A 13,145-nucleotide genomic window follows, 5' to 3' on the forward strand; every position below is an offset into this window, starting at 1 on the left:
CACACCATCTTTGGCCATCTCTGTGCTTTCAGTATAGAGACATGAGATGGTTTAGACCACCAGCACTAGAAATGTAAAGAGCATGGAGCAGACACACAGTTACCCAGCTCCAAAATTTGAAGCCTTAACTGATAACATAAAACATGCCTGCTGATTACAGTCTAGGTAAACTACTGAGCACCCAAAGCAGCTCGGCTCTCCAGCTGGTTGAAGATAAAGACATAAACTGCTTTGTGCTCCCACTGCTGGTCTGCAGAAATGAAGTTTCTATTCACAAGCTTCTACTGCTATTTTCTGGACTGTAGTTGCTCTAGACCAGCTTTGAAAAGACAGAGACACATAAGCGGCAATTGTAGAAACTTCTGCCTGCATGCCTAGGTGTGTATTTGAGATTTTTGAACCTGCAGGATGCAGGCTTCCAAAAGAGCTTGCTATTTAGAAGCTGCATCTGGAACGGAAACCCAGCATGTTTAAGGAGAAGGGAAGGTCCTGGAGTCTCCTGCTGAAGAGCAACAAGAAGCACTGGTCAGGCCTCAGCCTGGGATCGAGGCCTCTAAGCTCTTTAACAGGACACGGACTGGACTGAATGGGAAACAAGCCCAGGTCAGCAACAGTCTCCTTGGCTAATGCAAGAGGAGATGCCTAAGAGACTAGGAGCTATAGCTCCCAAACTGTAACCCCCACCATCAACCCTCCAGGCAGACTGCCAAGTCTTTATGCCCCACGGCCAGGAAGCTGAGAAGTCAAGCTAATAAGAAACCAGACAGCTTTTCGACAAAATTCTTGCTTTCTGCTCGTCTTTATCTAAAACTAGGACACTTACTGCAATTTTGCAGAGCATGCTGAATCAGCACACTCACACAGAACATCCTTGCGGGGAAAATTTCTCCCCCCAGACCATTGGTACACTTTGTATTTTCTAGATTGTTAACAGGAGACATAGAGATTTCTGTCACTGTAATGCTGTTTCTAAAAGGCAAAGTAACCAAGAAATTAAAATCACTTGGGACTAACACTGCTCTAAAGAATGAGTTCATACTGTCTCTGCTCCCAAATTAGCTACTGTTGCTTTAAGTGCCACAGCTAAATTCATTATACATTCCTAACAGCAATATGCTATTAATATCAGCTGTGAACAGATATGCCTTGTCTTGCACTACACATTTTTTTCCCCATTTTAAAGTATTAATTTCTTTGTAATGTAGAAAATTTTAGGAGTTTTAAAGCAGTCATAAAAAGTCATGAAAGAGGCGATGTAGCTAATCAAGAACAGTAAAAACGGAAACGAGATTAAGATATTGCAATTTAATTTCCTAGAAAATAATGTGCCACCAGCTGTGTAAACTTTCTTGTAGTTAAAACAAATACTCTGAAAACAAGCAGGCAGCTGATTTACACCATAGCATGCTTCCTCAGCAGTCAAGCCTCCCAAGGAAGCTCTTGAGCTGTCCTTAGACTGTACAAAGACTTTACAGATAGCCATGCAACAAACTGGTTTGAAAAGCAGGATTCTGCAAGATCTTTAATTTTTATGTTCGACTCATTAACTCTGAGCTCCTGCTGACACAGCAAGTACTCCCACCACACACGCTATATGCTCCCCAAACTTAACAAATAACCAACACAGCATGCACTATGCTTCTGACATACCAGACAGACACACACTGACTCTAGCAGTCGGATTCTTTGGTTTTGTCTCCTGGAGAGAGAGGCAAGGGCCTACCTGCTGATTCCAGTAGCAGGCACCGTGCATTCTGTAGAGTTTTCTCTTCTGGAAGCTGTGTAGTGGCCTCGTTCGGGCAGATGTGCTGACATTGGTCACAGAGAGAGATCTTAGTCTTGTCCTGTCTCTTCTTCTTTTCTTGATGTGCTGATGATCAAGCAACCAGCTGCTCGAAGAGGATACTTCTCTGTTGTCTGAAGCTCTGCAATTTCATAATTAATAAGGGAGGAAAACCATAAAGTTAAATACACTCCATGTACACAGGCCAAGATTTCAAGCTCTGATTAGCATTAGCCATCTAATTTTAAGACATACTGAAGTATTTTAGTTTACTGTTTCAGGAAACCATGTACGTGCTTTGTTTGCTCTTTGATTAATTCTGTGTTACGTTACAAAAGGAAGTTTATCATTCTTGCTCACTTTTCTGGTCGCAGAAGCCAATGTTGAAATAAAGTTAAGATTTTGAGCATGTAACAGTTCTTGGGTTTTCCAAATCAAGAACTCTCTCCGACACTTCTAATACCTATGAACGTTAAATTACAATTAATAATTCCCTATAAACTTACATTCCACTCAAAGCAACAGTCGTGCTAACATAAAGAAGACCTAGAGTCCTGCCAGAATACTTTCAGCTTGTGTAGTTTTGCTCAAGGACTGAAGCTTTACTAATGTCTTACAAACCAGAGTCCATTCCTGTAGGGGCTGCAACTCACTGTGAAACTTTTGTATCAGAATCAGGAATTCTGCACGTTTAGTTTGTCCAACACAAGGCCATTAAACCTCACTTTCAGGGAAATGATGGGAACTGCCTTGCTTGGGAAAGGTATTTGACACTTCCTTTAAGAATTATTACAGTGAAGCCACTAAGAACAATCAAATTGCATTAGCCTGTTTATCTATTCACTCATTATCACCAAACAGTATCTACCTTATACATAAGCTCAAAGAGATGAGATGACAGCTGCTAATCTGGCTGGAGAAAAGAGTAGTAACTGCTGGAGTGGCGTGCGGGACTGAGCGAGGGCTATTACAACCATATGGTATTTTTTTATTTTCACTTTTATTATATACAGAATGTATATATACATATATATATGTGTATATATACAGAATGTATATAATAATATTTATTATACAGAACACGAGCAAAAAAGCCACGTGCCAGCACAGGGCCAAGAACAGTAACAACTGCCTTCGTTTAACATGCCTGGATCACTCTCACCTAACTGCAGCCTGCCTGCTCATCTGAACAAGGTAGGCTACAAGGTGAGAATTCAAAATACCCTCCATTTGGGTAGGAATGATTCAACGGGAAGAACATGCTTCTCTTTTATACGTGTCCCAAATTTATTTTGTTGCTGTAGCAACACCTGCCTGCAAAGAAAACTACTTACTGCGGAAAACACTCAAGCGTGCATTTATTTTTTATGATACTGAAGACCTGGACTGCAACTCTGAACTACCCGAGAAGTGCAAGTACACAGGATATTTCAGCCTTGGTTCCTAACAGGTCATCTATCTGCACCAAGCATTATTTTCTCTGAACCAAGAATTATTTTCTCTCAGGAACTTCATCTGGCAAGATACAGATTCATTAAAAAACTTAATACAATCTGAAAATGAATTTATTATGAAGCCATTTATCAATCTTTTTTGACAAGTAACTATCTGCTAACAGAACATTTTATTAAACAGAAGCACTTGCTATGAAAGCTTGATTAAACACTGTCCCACGTTGTACTGGTGTGGTAATAACGCTTGATTGGCTTGAATTTGAACCAGCCTTTTAATATATCAAAACCATCCCAACAAGCAACATGCACTCAATGAAAAAATGTGCTAATTAAAAGAAGAAGGGTATAATTTATTTAGAGGGACATGTTAAGTGCCAAGAAACAGCCCAAAATACTGAAGCATGACATTCTCAATGCTAATGCTGAACTTTTAAGACTTGAGAAAGAAATTAAATATTTGAAGTCCACACAAAAGTTTCCTTAAAATACTTTCTCAGAATTCTCAAAACCCGATTTCTCTCTCATTACCTCCCTTCATGTCAGACAATGTCAAGACAAATTTCTGGACTTCCACTACCTCCCTGTTACGTACAAGACAACTTGGACAAGAATATTAGCACAAAAAGCTCCAAAATCTCGCTCCTCAATTTCTGCAATCCCTGCCTTTGTTCTGGTGGTCTGCCTAGGTCTTTGATAATCTCTCTGCAATATTTCCAGCTGCTCTATTTACCCTCCTGTGCCTTCCAGGAACGTTCAGCTCCATTTTCAGAGGAAGCAGAATTGTCAGTTCTGTGGCATGCAGCTCCAATACACAGCAGTATGGTTTTCCTGCCCCTGGTGCAAATAGGCTTCCCAGTCAAGGCTGAAGTTATCTGTGTATTTAGATCTTAACTGAGGATGGTTTTCAAAACAAGATTCTACAGAAGAACAGAGGCGAACTATCCCCACATGTAAAATCCACGGATTTGCTGAAGCACTCCTTTCAAAGCTTGCAGGGTGGCTTTTCTGGCACTGTAGCCTAGGTGAAGAGCAAGACCTTACAGACACGCATACGCACCAGAAGCCACAGAACGGACTATCTGTTCTCAACTAAAGAATTTTTTTCTCTCCTTTCTCCTGCTAAGAAAGTGGTTTTCACTAGCTTAAGTAACTGCTGCGACAAACATTTAACTTCATACAATGCTCCTGGCTGATACTGGGATCCAGATTCAACTGACTGAAGAAAAGCTACATGGAAAAAGGAAGCCACTAATGGAATTAGACCTTGACAAATGGCAGTTCAAGGTTACTCGCGTTTAATCAACCAGAAGGTGCATGCATGCACCACCAATTCCAGTGGGAACAGCCCAAGTAACCAACCATACTGCAAACCCATGACTACCAACCTCAAAGCCCCTCACATGCTGACCTATGTTAAACATGGCCTATCACATATTTCAAGTCAGGAGCCTACAACTAATTTCAACAATTTACCTAAGTAAAAATAGCTATCATCCCTTCTATTTTGTCTTCCGAATCACCCTACTTTTCAGTTGACTTTGATTGTTGTACTTTCTCAAGTACATAACTCAGTCACAATGCTCTGGGAAGAGTGAGGGGAGAAGCCGCCAATAAATTAAGTTAACTCCAGTAGGTAACTCCCTGAATTAATTGCACACTAAACAACAGCAACAAAATATAATGAAAACCTGAAACATACTCAAAACCACAAGTAAGAGTCAGTGAAATTTCCCTGCAGGATTCTTATGGTAACCACTACCCTGTGCTTAATTACCATCTTTAATGAACTGCATTTTTTTTTTTTTTTAAAGATTTCAAAACACTTCACAAGAAGTGAAAAATTAAACTAATTTAACTGATTTTCCAAGATGATAAATAGAAAGGTCACACGCCTCTCAGTTCAGAGCTACAGCACTGAGAAAATCTTCCAAGTCTTCCCATTCTTCTTTGGGCTGTTAGAGATCATCAGTAAAACAAAAAAAAAAAAATAGCCTTAGAGCGAGCACTCCCTGAGCTGCTCAAACCAGTGTGCTGATCACAAAGCCGAAAGAAGACTGATTTTGGAGAGTTCCTGATAAACGTCTGATGGCAAGTAAAATGCAGAAAAGTGACTTGAAGTTACACCATTAGTCCTCCTCGTCATGAAGTCAACTTCATACACATCTAAAAACACTTTTAAAAGCAGGAACCCGTCCTCATCTGTTCCATGAGGAAATCACTGATTCAAGACATGGGTTTCCAAGAGCATAAATTCCTCTCTTCTTCCATAGCCCCAGCTCTAATAGCAACTCTGTTTCAGGGCTACTTCTACTCCAAAGCTCAGCAGAAGCTTCTGATTTTTCCCTGCGTTATTTGTAAACAACTGACACGTCAGGAACACGAATGCTACATGACGGGACCCCTTCATCCTTAAATTTAGGGCACAGTCCTCAATCGCTTTGGTAACAGACGGTGGTTAAAGAAGCTGCCCATCCAAGCTGCTCATTATAATCTCCTCGGGGGAAGCTCAAGCTTCTGCAGCAAAGCTGCAGAAACAGACGGTGTGGCCAGCCCCACGCGGAGCTAGGAGCCAGGGAATTAGGTTCTGCTGTAGACACTGCCAGGAAGGCCCCAGCTCTGATAGGGAACACCTTCTTCATCCGCTTCATTTTAATCAAGACCTGTGAATAACTCAGCAGCTCCTCCATCCCCCCAAATCACATTACCAATATCTCAAGAGAAATACCCTACATACCTAGGTCTTTTGTAAGACAGGACTGTAGATAATTATCTCAGTATCGTTTTGAGAATAATACCGATTAGTACCTCTAGCTTATTAGAAAATTCATGAATAATGAATGGTATTATTACAACGTATAGATAGTACTGAGAAACATTTGTCTACAGTATTAATTTCAAGCTGCTACATACATGGAAAGTAAATCCATCCAGAACAGAAGACCACAAACTAAAAAAATATTCTCTCAAATTCCTGAAAAAGCAGCTGGCAAAGATAAATTTGGCCTCAAAATGAAGAAGAGCAAACTAATGAAACTGTCACAAATAAACAGACCCTGACCCGCGGTGCCACAGCTGGCATTGCTTGTGATTTCTACTAACCTAGTGAAGTCTAGTTTGTCAGTTTTCAAGTAATCCAAGTTGAATTCATGCTGACTGAATATATTAAGACTAAAATAATCAAAAGTAGCATGATATTTACTGTATCCTTTCACTACTACACAGACACGTTCTCCAACCCAGTACTTAAGTGCAACTACAGTGACAGCATTATTTTATGATGCCTTTAAGAACCAAACAGAAACTTACTACACTCAACTTTACAAGCAAGACTTTGTCTCTCCTGAAATTTACAGAAAGCAGTTCTCTTTTCCTAATTTGTTACCATAAGGATTATATGTTCCATTTATCTCACTTTACCAGTTGGTCTCAACCAAAACACTACCACGCTGTCACCTACCTGAAGGAGATGCCGTTGACCAGCTGCCTGTGCCTACAAGCTTTGGATGAGAGAGAAGAAGAGGCTGGAGACAGGTTGAGTGGAGCAATTAGGCTACTGATGATTTCACTCAGTTGCGCACTCTGGAAAATAAAAAAAATGGAAGGTAGTCAGACCCTTATCCATACTCAACAGCACAAAGGTCCTGGGCTTTTGTTGTTTTCCTGCTTAGGGTTCCAGTCTCATACATCATGGAACAAACATATTTAGTTTCTTCTTGTTGAATAATCAAGAGGTTTTATTTTTTTCTTTCACAATTATCATATTCAGCTATACAGAACAAAAACAAACGAACAAACAAAAAAAACAACTCTGAACTTCCAGCCACAGACATTGAATACATGATATAGAAAATAAATTAGTGATTTCAGTATTTTAGCCCAACATTTTTTGAAAGGTAGAAGAAACCAGAACACTTTACAGCTGACATTACAACAGCTGCAGCTCAGAGCTAACTGGCTGTCCAGAAAGCATTTCAACAGGAAAAAAAAAGTCTGCTATTCATTGTACATTTTGTTCACCCAGAGTATTTTTTCTTGTTAAAAGAATACTCCTCATTGCTCACTGTAGTTAAAAAGAAATCTACAAGAGTTAACTACAGACAGAATGGCTAAAATCTTCTGATGTCCTCAAAACTAGCAACAAGTGCCCACCCCCCAGAATCCCAGACTTTTAAGGTTGTCCCAAAACAAATGCAGGTTGTTTGTTAAAACTAAGAATTACTCCCTGTAAAGCAATGCAGCTGTGGACTGACTCCAGATAACATTTCACAATGTTTTTGTTTTAAATGTCAAACCTTAATGGTTATTCCCAACAGTAAACGTAGCCACAAGTTTACTTAGAGGAAACTGTCTGCTGCATACTAAACATAAATGAAATGTATCTGAAATGGAGTACGTTTTCTTAAACTTCTAAAATTTTTGTGGATTTATCGTTCAGGACTATGATTGCTTAAAACAAGAATTACTAAAGGTTACTCCATACGTTTGGCTTACGTTTTCAGGCACTACCATTTATGTAGAAAGAGGCTGAAAAAATTATTTTCCGTTTTATTACAAGTCACGTCTTTTCTGTTAATGTTTAAGTGATGCAGTTGGGTAATCAGGTAGAAATTTCACGTCAGAATAAAATATTCAGGGATGGATATTAAAGCACAGAAATAGCAAGTCAATTATAAAGGGTCTGGACAAAGCAAACATGCTGTCAGTAAAATATTTAGCAGATTGATTTCAAAATCTCAACAGCATTCAATCCGTAAGAAGCAAAGACTCTACTGAATGTCAAAACACCGCAACAATGGCAGACGTCCAAACTGCAAGGAAAAAATTACATGTTTTTAAAACGTTGCATAGCTTTGAAAAGAACTTGAAAACAGTATTAAAAAAGAGAGGCTGAGTCATTTTGTATTTTGTTTCATTTTTTTTGTTCACATGTAAAATTACTTATTTTTAACAAAGCAATGCTCTAACATAGGACTGAAGAATTATGTGGGAACATGTGCGGATATACTTCAGCCTACAGCATCGCTATTCTTCACGGTGAACAAGAAGAAACCCAGGGTCCAGGTTGATTTATAGAACCAATAGTCAAAAAAAAATAAAACAAAACCAAAATCGAACCCCAAATCTTTGTGTGGTCAAAAAGGAAGAAATCTGGTGTAATCTGAGAGATGCATTAAAAGAACACCTTTACTTTCAAGTCATCGCAGTTTTTGGACCTCTGTTTGTAAATGCTTTGGTACCAGCAAACACAGTCCTAGTACCTCATTGTTAAGTGTCTAATTAAAAGAAAATTGTGTTTAATTCTCCAAATAATCACTTAAGAGGGGACATTCACCACATTCTAAAAATGCTCTTTCGTTTAACTTGTGCAATTGCCAGCACTGTGCATATAGATTTCCTGTTTCATCACTTCCACGCTCCTGTCTGTTGTGGTTAAGATCCATCAAACAAGGGAAGCATTTTAAGAACAGGAAAGTATGACTATCAAATAAGAAAAATTGGCACAGAGATTCAGTAACAGACATGGTATCTAAAGCTGCTTTTACCCCATTTAAACAACGTGCATATGACCAAGAATTTAGGGACAGCAGCAAGGTAACTAATGCACCATACTGCTTTTGTTAGGTTTGCTTTACGCTAACCCCATAAACTCATTCAGAAAACAAATTTCCTGTATCTCCTCCGGCAATGTGATCCTACCATATTCCTTACGCACTTTCTAGCAAAAGAAAACCCTGATGGAGTCTCTATCTTATTTCCTGGAATTCATCTTGGAAATGACTGTTTTGAACACCATGAACCAAAACTCTGCTCACGGCTCTGCCTGGGAAGTACCTTGAATTCCTCAGCTCCTAACCGGATTGCTCCTGCAATGCTTGAAAAGCCAGCCCAACAATTATATCCAGCTGGGGCTTTCGTAAAATGCAGCATACCTCCATCCTCAGTTGCACTCTTTCATCTCACACAAGTATTTCCTGAAATAACCTGTGGCAACTCTACACGAAACCTAACTACAGGGGAGAGGCAGGTTTGGGGATAGCTTTTAGAAGCGGTTATGTGGCCACTTTGATGGAGACAACGCAGTAACGCAGACACGTCAGAAATAAAAGGTTAATTTGTAAACCTGTGTACAATGTATTATTTAAGCCCTTGAATCCAACAGCACCCACTCTCAGGAGTGCAAAATACCTTCCTTTTTGGATGGCATCGCCATGGAACCTGCCCTGCTTCTGAAGTAAATCATTTGGCTCCATTGACCATTCAGTTCTTATTTTACTTTACCTGTTTTTCTATGTTTCGTAAAAGCAGGGTAGGACTGCTGGGTGACATTTCAAAGTCATGCTCCGGCAAAGAATCCTGTCTCTCAATGGCAGCTTGCGAATTCCCTGTGGCGTTTAATAAAGCTTCTTGGTCTGTCAATTGTATTTGCTTCTTCAAAATGTCTTTTGGAAATGGGAATTCTTCTAAGATCACCATCCCCTAGACAACAGCAATTGAACACAGTTGGTTGACAATGAATTAACCCTCCTAAATCATGTTTAAGGGGCAGCTGAACCTGGCACATCCCCCTTAAATCCTTCCAGCAACTCTCTGGAGCACTTAGCCCAGATTTTAAATACACAAAATATAGAAATAGCAGGTATTTTTATTAATGAAAAATTGCATCGCTCATGCTACTCCCTATAATAGCAATCACTCTACAGTCTTAAACCACTGTTTAAACATCTGTGCCAAAATTCAAATCAGAAATTCATACTTATTAGAGCAACTACACGATCATTTGCCTGCTGATTTAAGAAGAGGTTTTTCTGTAAGAAACAACCACACTTTGATTTGAAGTTGGTTACGGTCTGCAGCCAATGGATTTCTCTGAGGCATTTTAAAGCACTCTATTTTTCTTATTCTTATCCATATTCTAAACGAAACGCATCAAGGTTGTTGTTTTATGTAGTACAGACTGCTACAAGTCAAAACAAAAGCCTTTTACGGTTTAATAATTGATTTTTAAGGTGAGCATTTTTAGAGTTTCATAATTACAGAGGCAACTACCCTACGTATTCTAGCAATCTCATTACTTTTCAAGACATTCTGCACAAACACGGTATGAGACATGATCTATCATCTGAAGTACGTCACCTAATAAGATAAATACAGCTTTACATGGTAGGGAAATAACAGTTTCAGAAATGAAAGTAGGAAAAGAACACCCCATTGTGCTTTCCACTTCACAGATAAGAAAAACGGAAGTGTAAAATACATTCCCAGGTAACATCTCAGTTGGTTTAGCAAACTTAAAACATTAAACAAAATACACAAAAAAACCTTGGAAACAGTTCCTCAAATGTCCTCTTAAATTTGTCATTATCTTAAGCAAATACAGGTAATACTCAGAAAAGGCTACCAAGCCTCTACAGACATATTCCAAAGAGAAAGGACTTACTGACTGTTACTCAGATCAACCAGATATTGAAAGAATGGGATCATTCAATTGCTTTGCCTCAAATTTTTCTTTCTAGTGAGAATATTCCACTAAAAGCAAGGGAAAACTGTCACTGTATGAACACAAGGAACCCCTGTAAGATGGTGGGACAGACTTCACCTAGGTCGTGGAAAATCAAGGGTCCTGTAGTTTTAATTGTGCCTTGCCTTCTGCCTCAGCAGCAGCTTGCCCTAAAACACGAAAGCAATTCTCAAAGAGGCTTCAAAGATGAGACCAGGAGAAAACAATAAATTGTCCAGTCCTCCTCGTGCCTCTAACCTATTCCTCTGTTTAAGCTGTAACTTCAAGCCTGACAACAAAATACTTCAAAAATAAACTCAGGTGCTTCAAAACTTGCTTCCGTGTCCAAAAGGCCCACAGAGATTCTGGATTTCCACCAGGTCAACACAAGATCTTCCACATTTGCTATTAGACAGTAGCTCACCATCTGCGCTTTTCAATTTCTGGCAGATGGAAATGAAGCCAGACAGTATCATACTCTAATCTGTAGGCCACAACAGTTACAAAGTGGGCAGTACATTCAAGGAAGTTCAAGTATAGTTCTAATTTTTATGTGCCACAGCAGGAGGACAAGCCAGCTCAACAGCTTTAGAAAGTAAGGCAGCAAAAAGATCCCAGGTCTTGATCATGGGAAGAGGCTAAAAACAATCCATAAATGTCTAAAACAAATTCTGAAATCAGAAGCTCACAGGAAAAGCACTCAAAAGACGGAACCCCCCACACCCACCTCTTTCCATTGAAATTTTATTTTTTGAAGTTGTGGAATCCTGCTGACAAGCATGGAAAGAGGGAAGTGGAAAAGGAAGGAGGAATAAATTGAAAAATATGAAAAGGAATAGACAGAATAGGCATAAAAGAGGAAGACAAAAGGATTAGAAGACTAACCTTGATTATATAGGCATTACAAGTCAAACTGGTTACAACCAGTATGTTTTGGCAATCAACTTCCCCTGCCCGCTTCCCCCAAAATTAAATCAAATTCTTTTGTTTGGCAGATAAGCAGTTTTTAAATGGACCAACTCTCAAAGATCCAAAGCTTCTACTGCTGTGTGCACGGGGATGCAGAAGACACAATGCATCAGGCCAAAAAACTGCCCACAAGTTAACCATCTCCCTTCCTGTTGTGCCTGAAGTCATTGTTCACTGGCTATGAATCACATTTTTTTCCACTCAAAACATACAGAAAGCACTTTGAAACCACTAAAAAGCATACAAACTCGAACAATATTGTGTAACTACTCTGCAGCCACTAAATGAAAACAAAGAGCTCTTCTATCAGCCCACACGTCCTTCCATAGCCACTGCACTGGTATGCTACAAACGCGCATACAGAACGACCAGAGCCAAAGAAAATACACATCCACCTTCACCGTGGGACACAAAGCCAAGCGCTGAACACCACAGCTGGTGAAAGGGGCATGAAGTTTGCAAAAAGGAATGTCACTAAAGATCTCCACCAGGAAGATGACTAGGCTGCAAGCCAACATGCCGCCTAATGCGAAGAAAATGCATGACTAAAAGAACGCTCTCTTTCCCTCATTTCTCTGCTATTTCTTTCTCCCTGTTCTGCAGCTCATGAGATCTATGCCACCTGAAAGTGTGATAGGTTTAGGGCATATCAGGCTGCATGTATCTGTCATGTATCTGGTATTTAGCATATCTAGCATATATCTGGTATTTAGGACAACATTAAAATAGGGACATTCTCAGCATTCAGCAAAATACAATGGCAGAGGGAATAATTCTTCTTTATGTGATCAGAAGGAAACATTCTCTAGCATGATTTCCCTCTCCTTTTTCCTCCCTCCAAGTCTCATGTTCAGCCACGTAAAACATAAAGCATCTCCTGGCTCCTCTCCACCTGTGCTTATCTGACCCCAGCACACATCACACAACTTACATGAGGTTCGTCAACGAGCCCTTCTCCAAAACCTGCTACTATCACACCAACAGAATGATCACAGACTTAGGCTTCTTGCTCAGGAGACTGACCTGGACAAGCCATTAAATTGATAGATAGATAGATAATTAATGTTTTAGGAATGTGACTTTACCACTGTCTAGCCAGTTCGATTTACAAAGGCCAGTACATGAGTTATACACTTTGGAATTTCAGTAATAATTAATCCTTGACCTGTTCAAAGTGCTGTACAAACATTAACTAACTAATCCTCAGAATAAACACGCACTGTAAATAACAAAAAAAGCCCCCCAAACCTGACAACATGAAAATGAATAGCCAACCACCCCTCCTAAAAGCTAAATCTTGCCTCTCTACTGAGGGGAAAATAGTGTGATAAATGAAGTACCTTGTGCCAGGACCCTCAAAGTCACTAACAAAGTCTCTGACTATCACAGATAGGAAGGTTCCTGACTCCCAGACCTGTACTGATGCCTCTAGGGTACAACA

General features: G+C 39.6%; 1 protein-coding gene and 1 long non-coding RNA gene across 9 annotated transcripts in view; one reads left to right on the plus strand and one right to left on the minus strand.

Moving 5' to 3' along the window:
* KANSL1L (KAT8 regulatory NSL complex subunit 1 like) overlaps positions 1-13,145 on the minus strand; it is a 63,152-nt gene that overhangs the window by 29,282 nt on the left and 20,725 nt on the right. For 7 of the 8 annotated variants that reach the window (XM_066999303.1, XM_066999301.1, XM_066999302.1 and 4 more), the window contains exons 4-6: positions 9,517-9,714; positions 6,695-6,816; positions 1,724-1,925 (exon numbers count right to left, since the gene is read on the minus strand). In XM_066999303.1, coding sequence (XP_066855404.1) covers positions 1,724-1,925; positions 6,695-6,816; positions 9,517-9,714 — 522 coding nt within the window. The remainder of the gene's footprint in view (positions 1-1,723; positions 1,926-6,694; positions 6,817-9,516; positions 9,715-13,145) is intronic. The other variant, XM_066999308.1, reaches the window with a different exon arrangement.
* On the plus strand, positions 1,923-8,431 carry LOC136791068 (uncharacterized). The gene is made up of 2 exons (XR_010832278.1): positions 1,923-2,977; positions 3,088-8,431. It is a non-coding gene; the product is annotated as an uncharacterized lncRNA (long non-coding RNA).

The sequence above is a fragment of the Anser cygnoides genome, chromosome 6 (assembly GCF_040182565.1).
Source record: "Anser cygnoides isolate HZ-2024a breed goose chromosome 6, Taihu_goose_T2T_genome, whole genome shotgun sequence".
In the NCBI taxonomy this organism is placed as follows: Eukaryota; Metazoa; Chordata; class Aves; order Anseriformes; family Anatidae; genus Anser; species Anser cygnoides.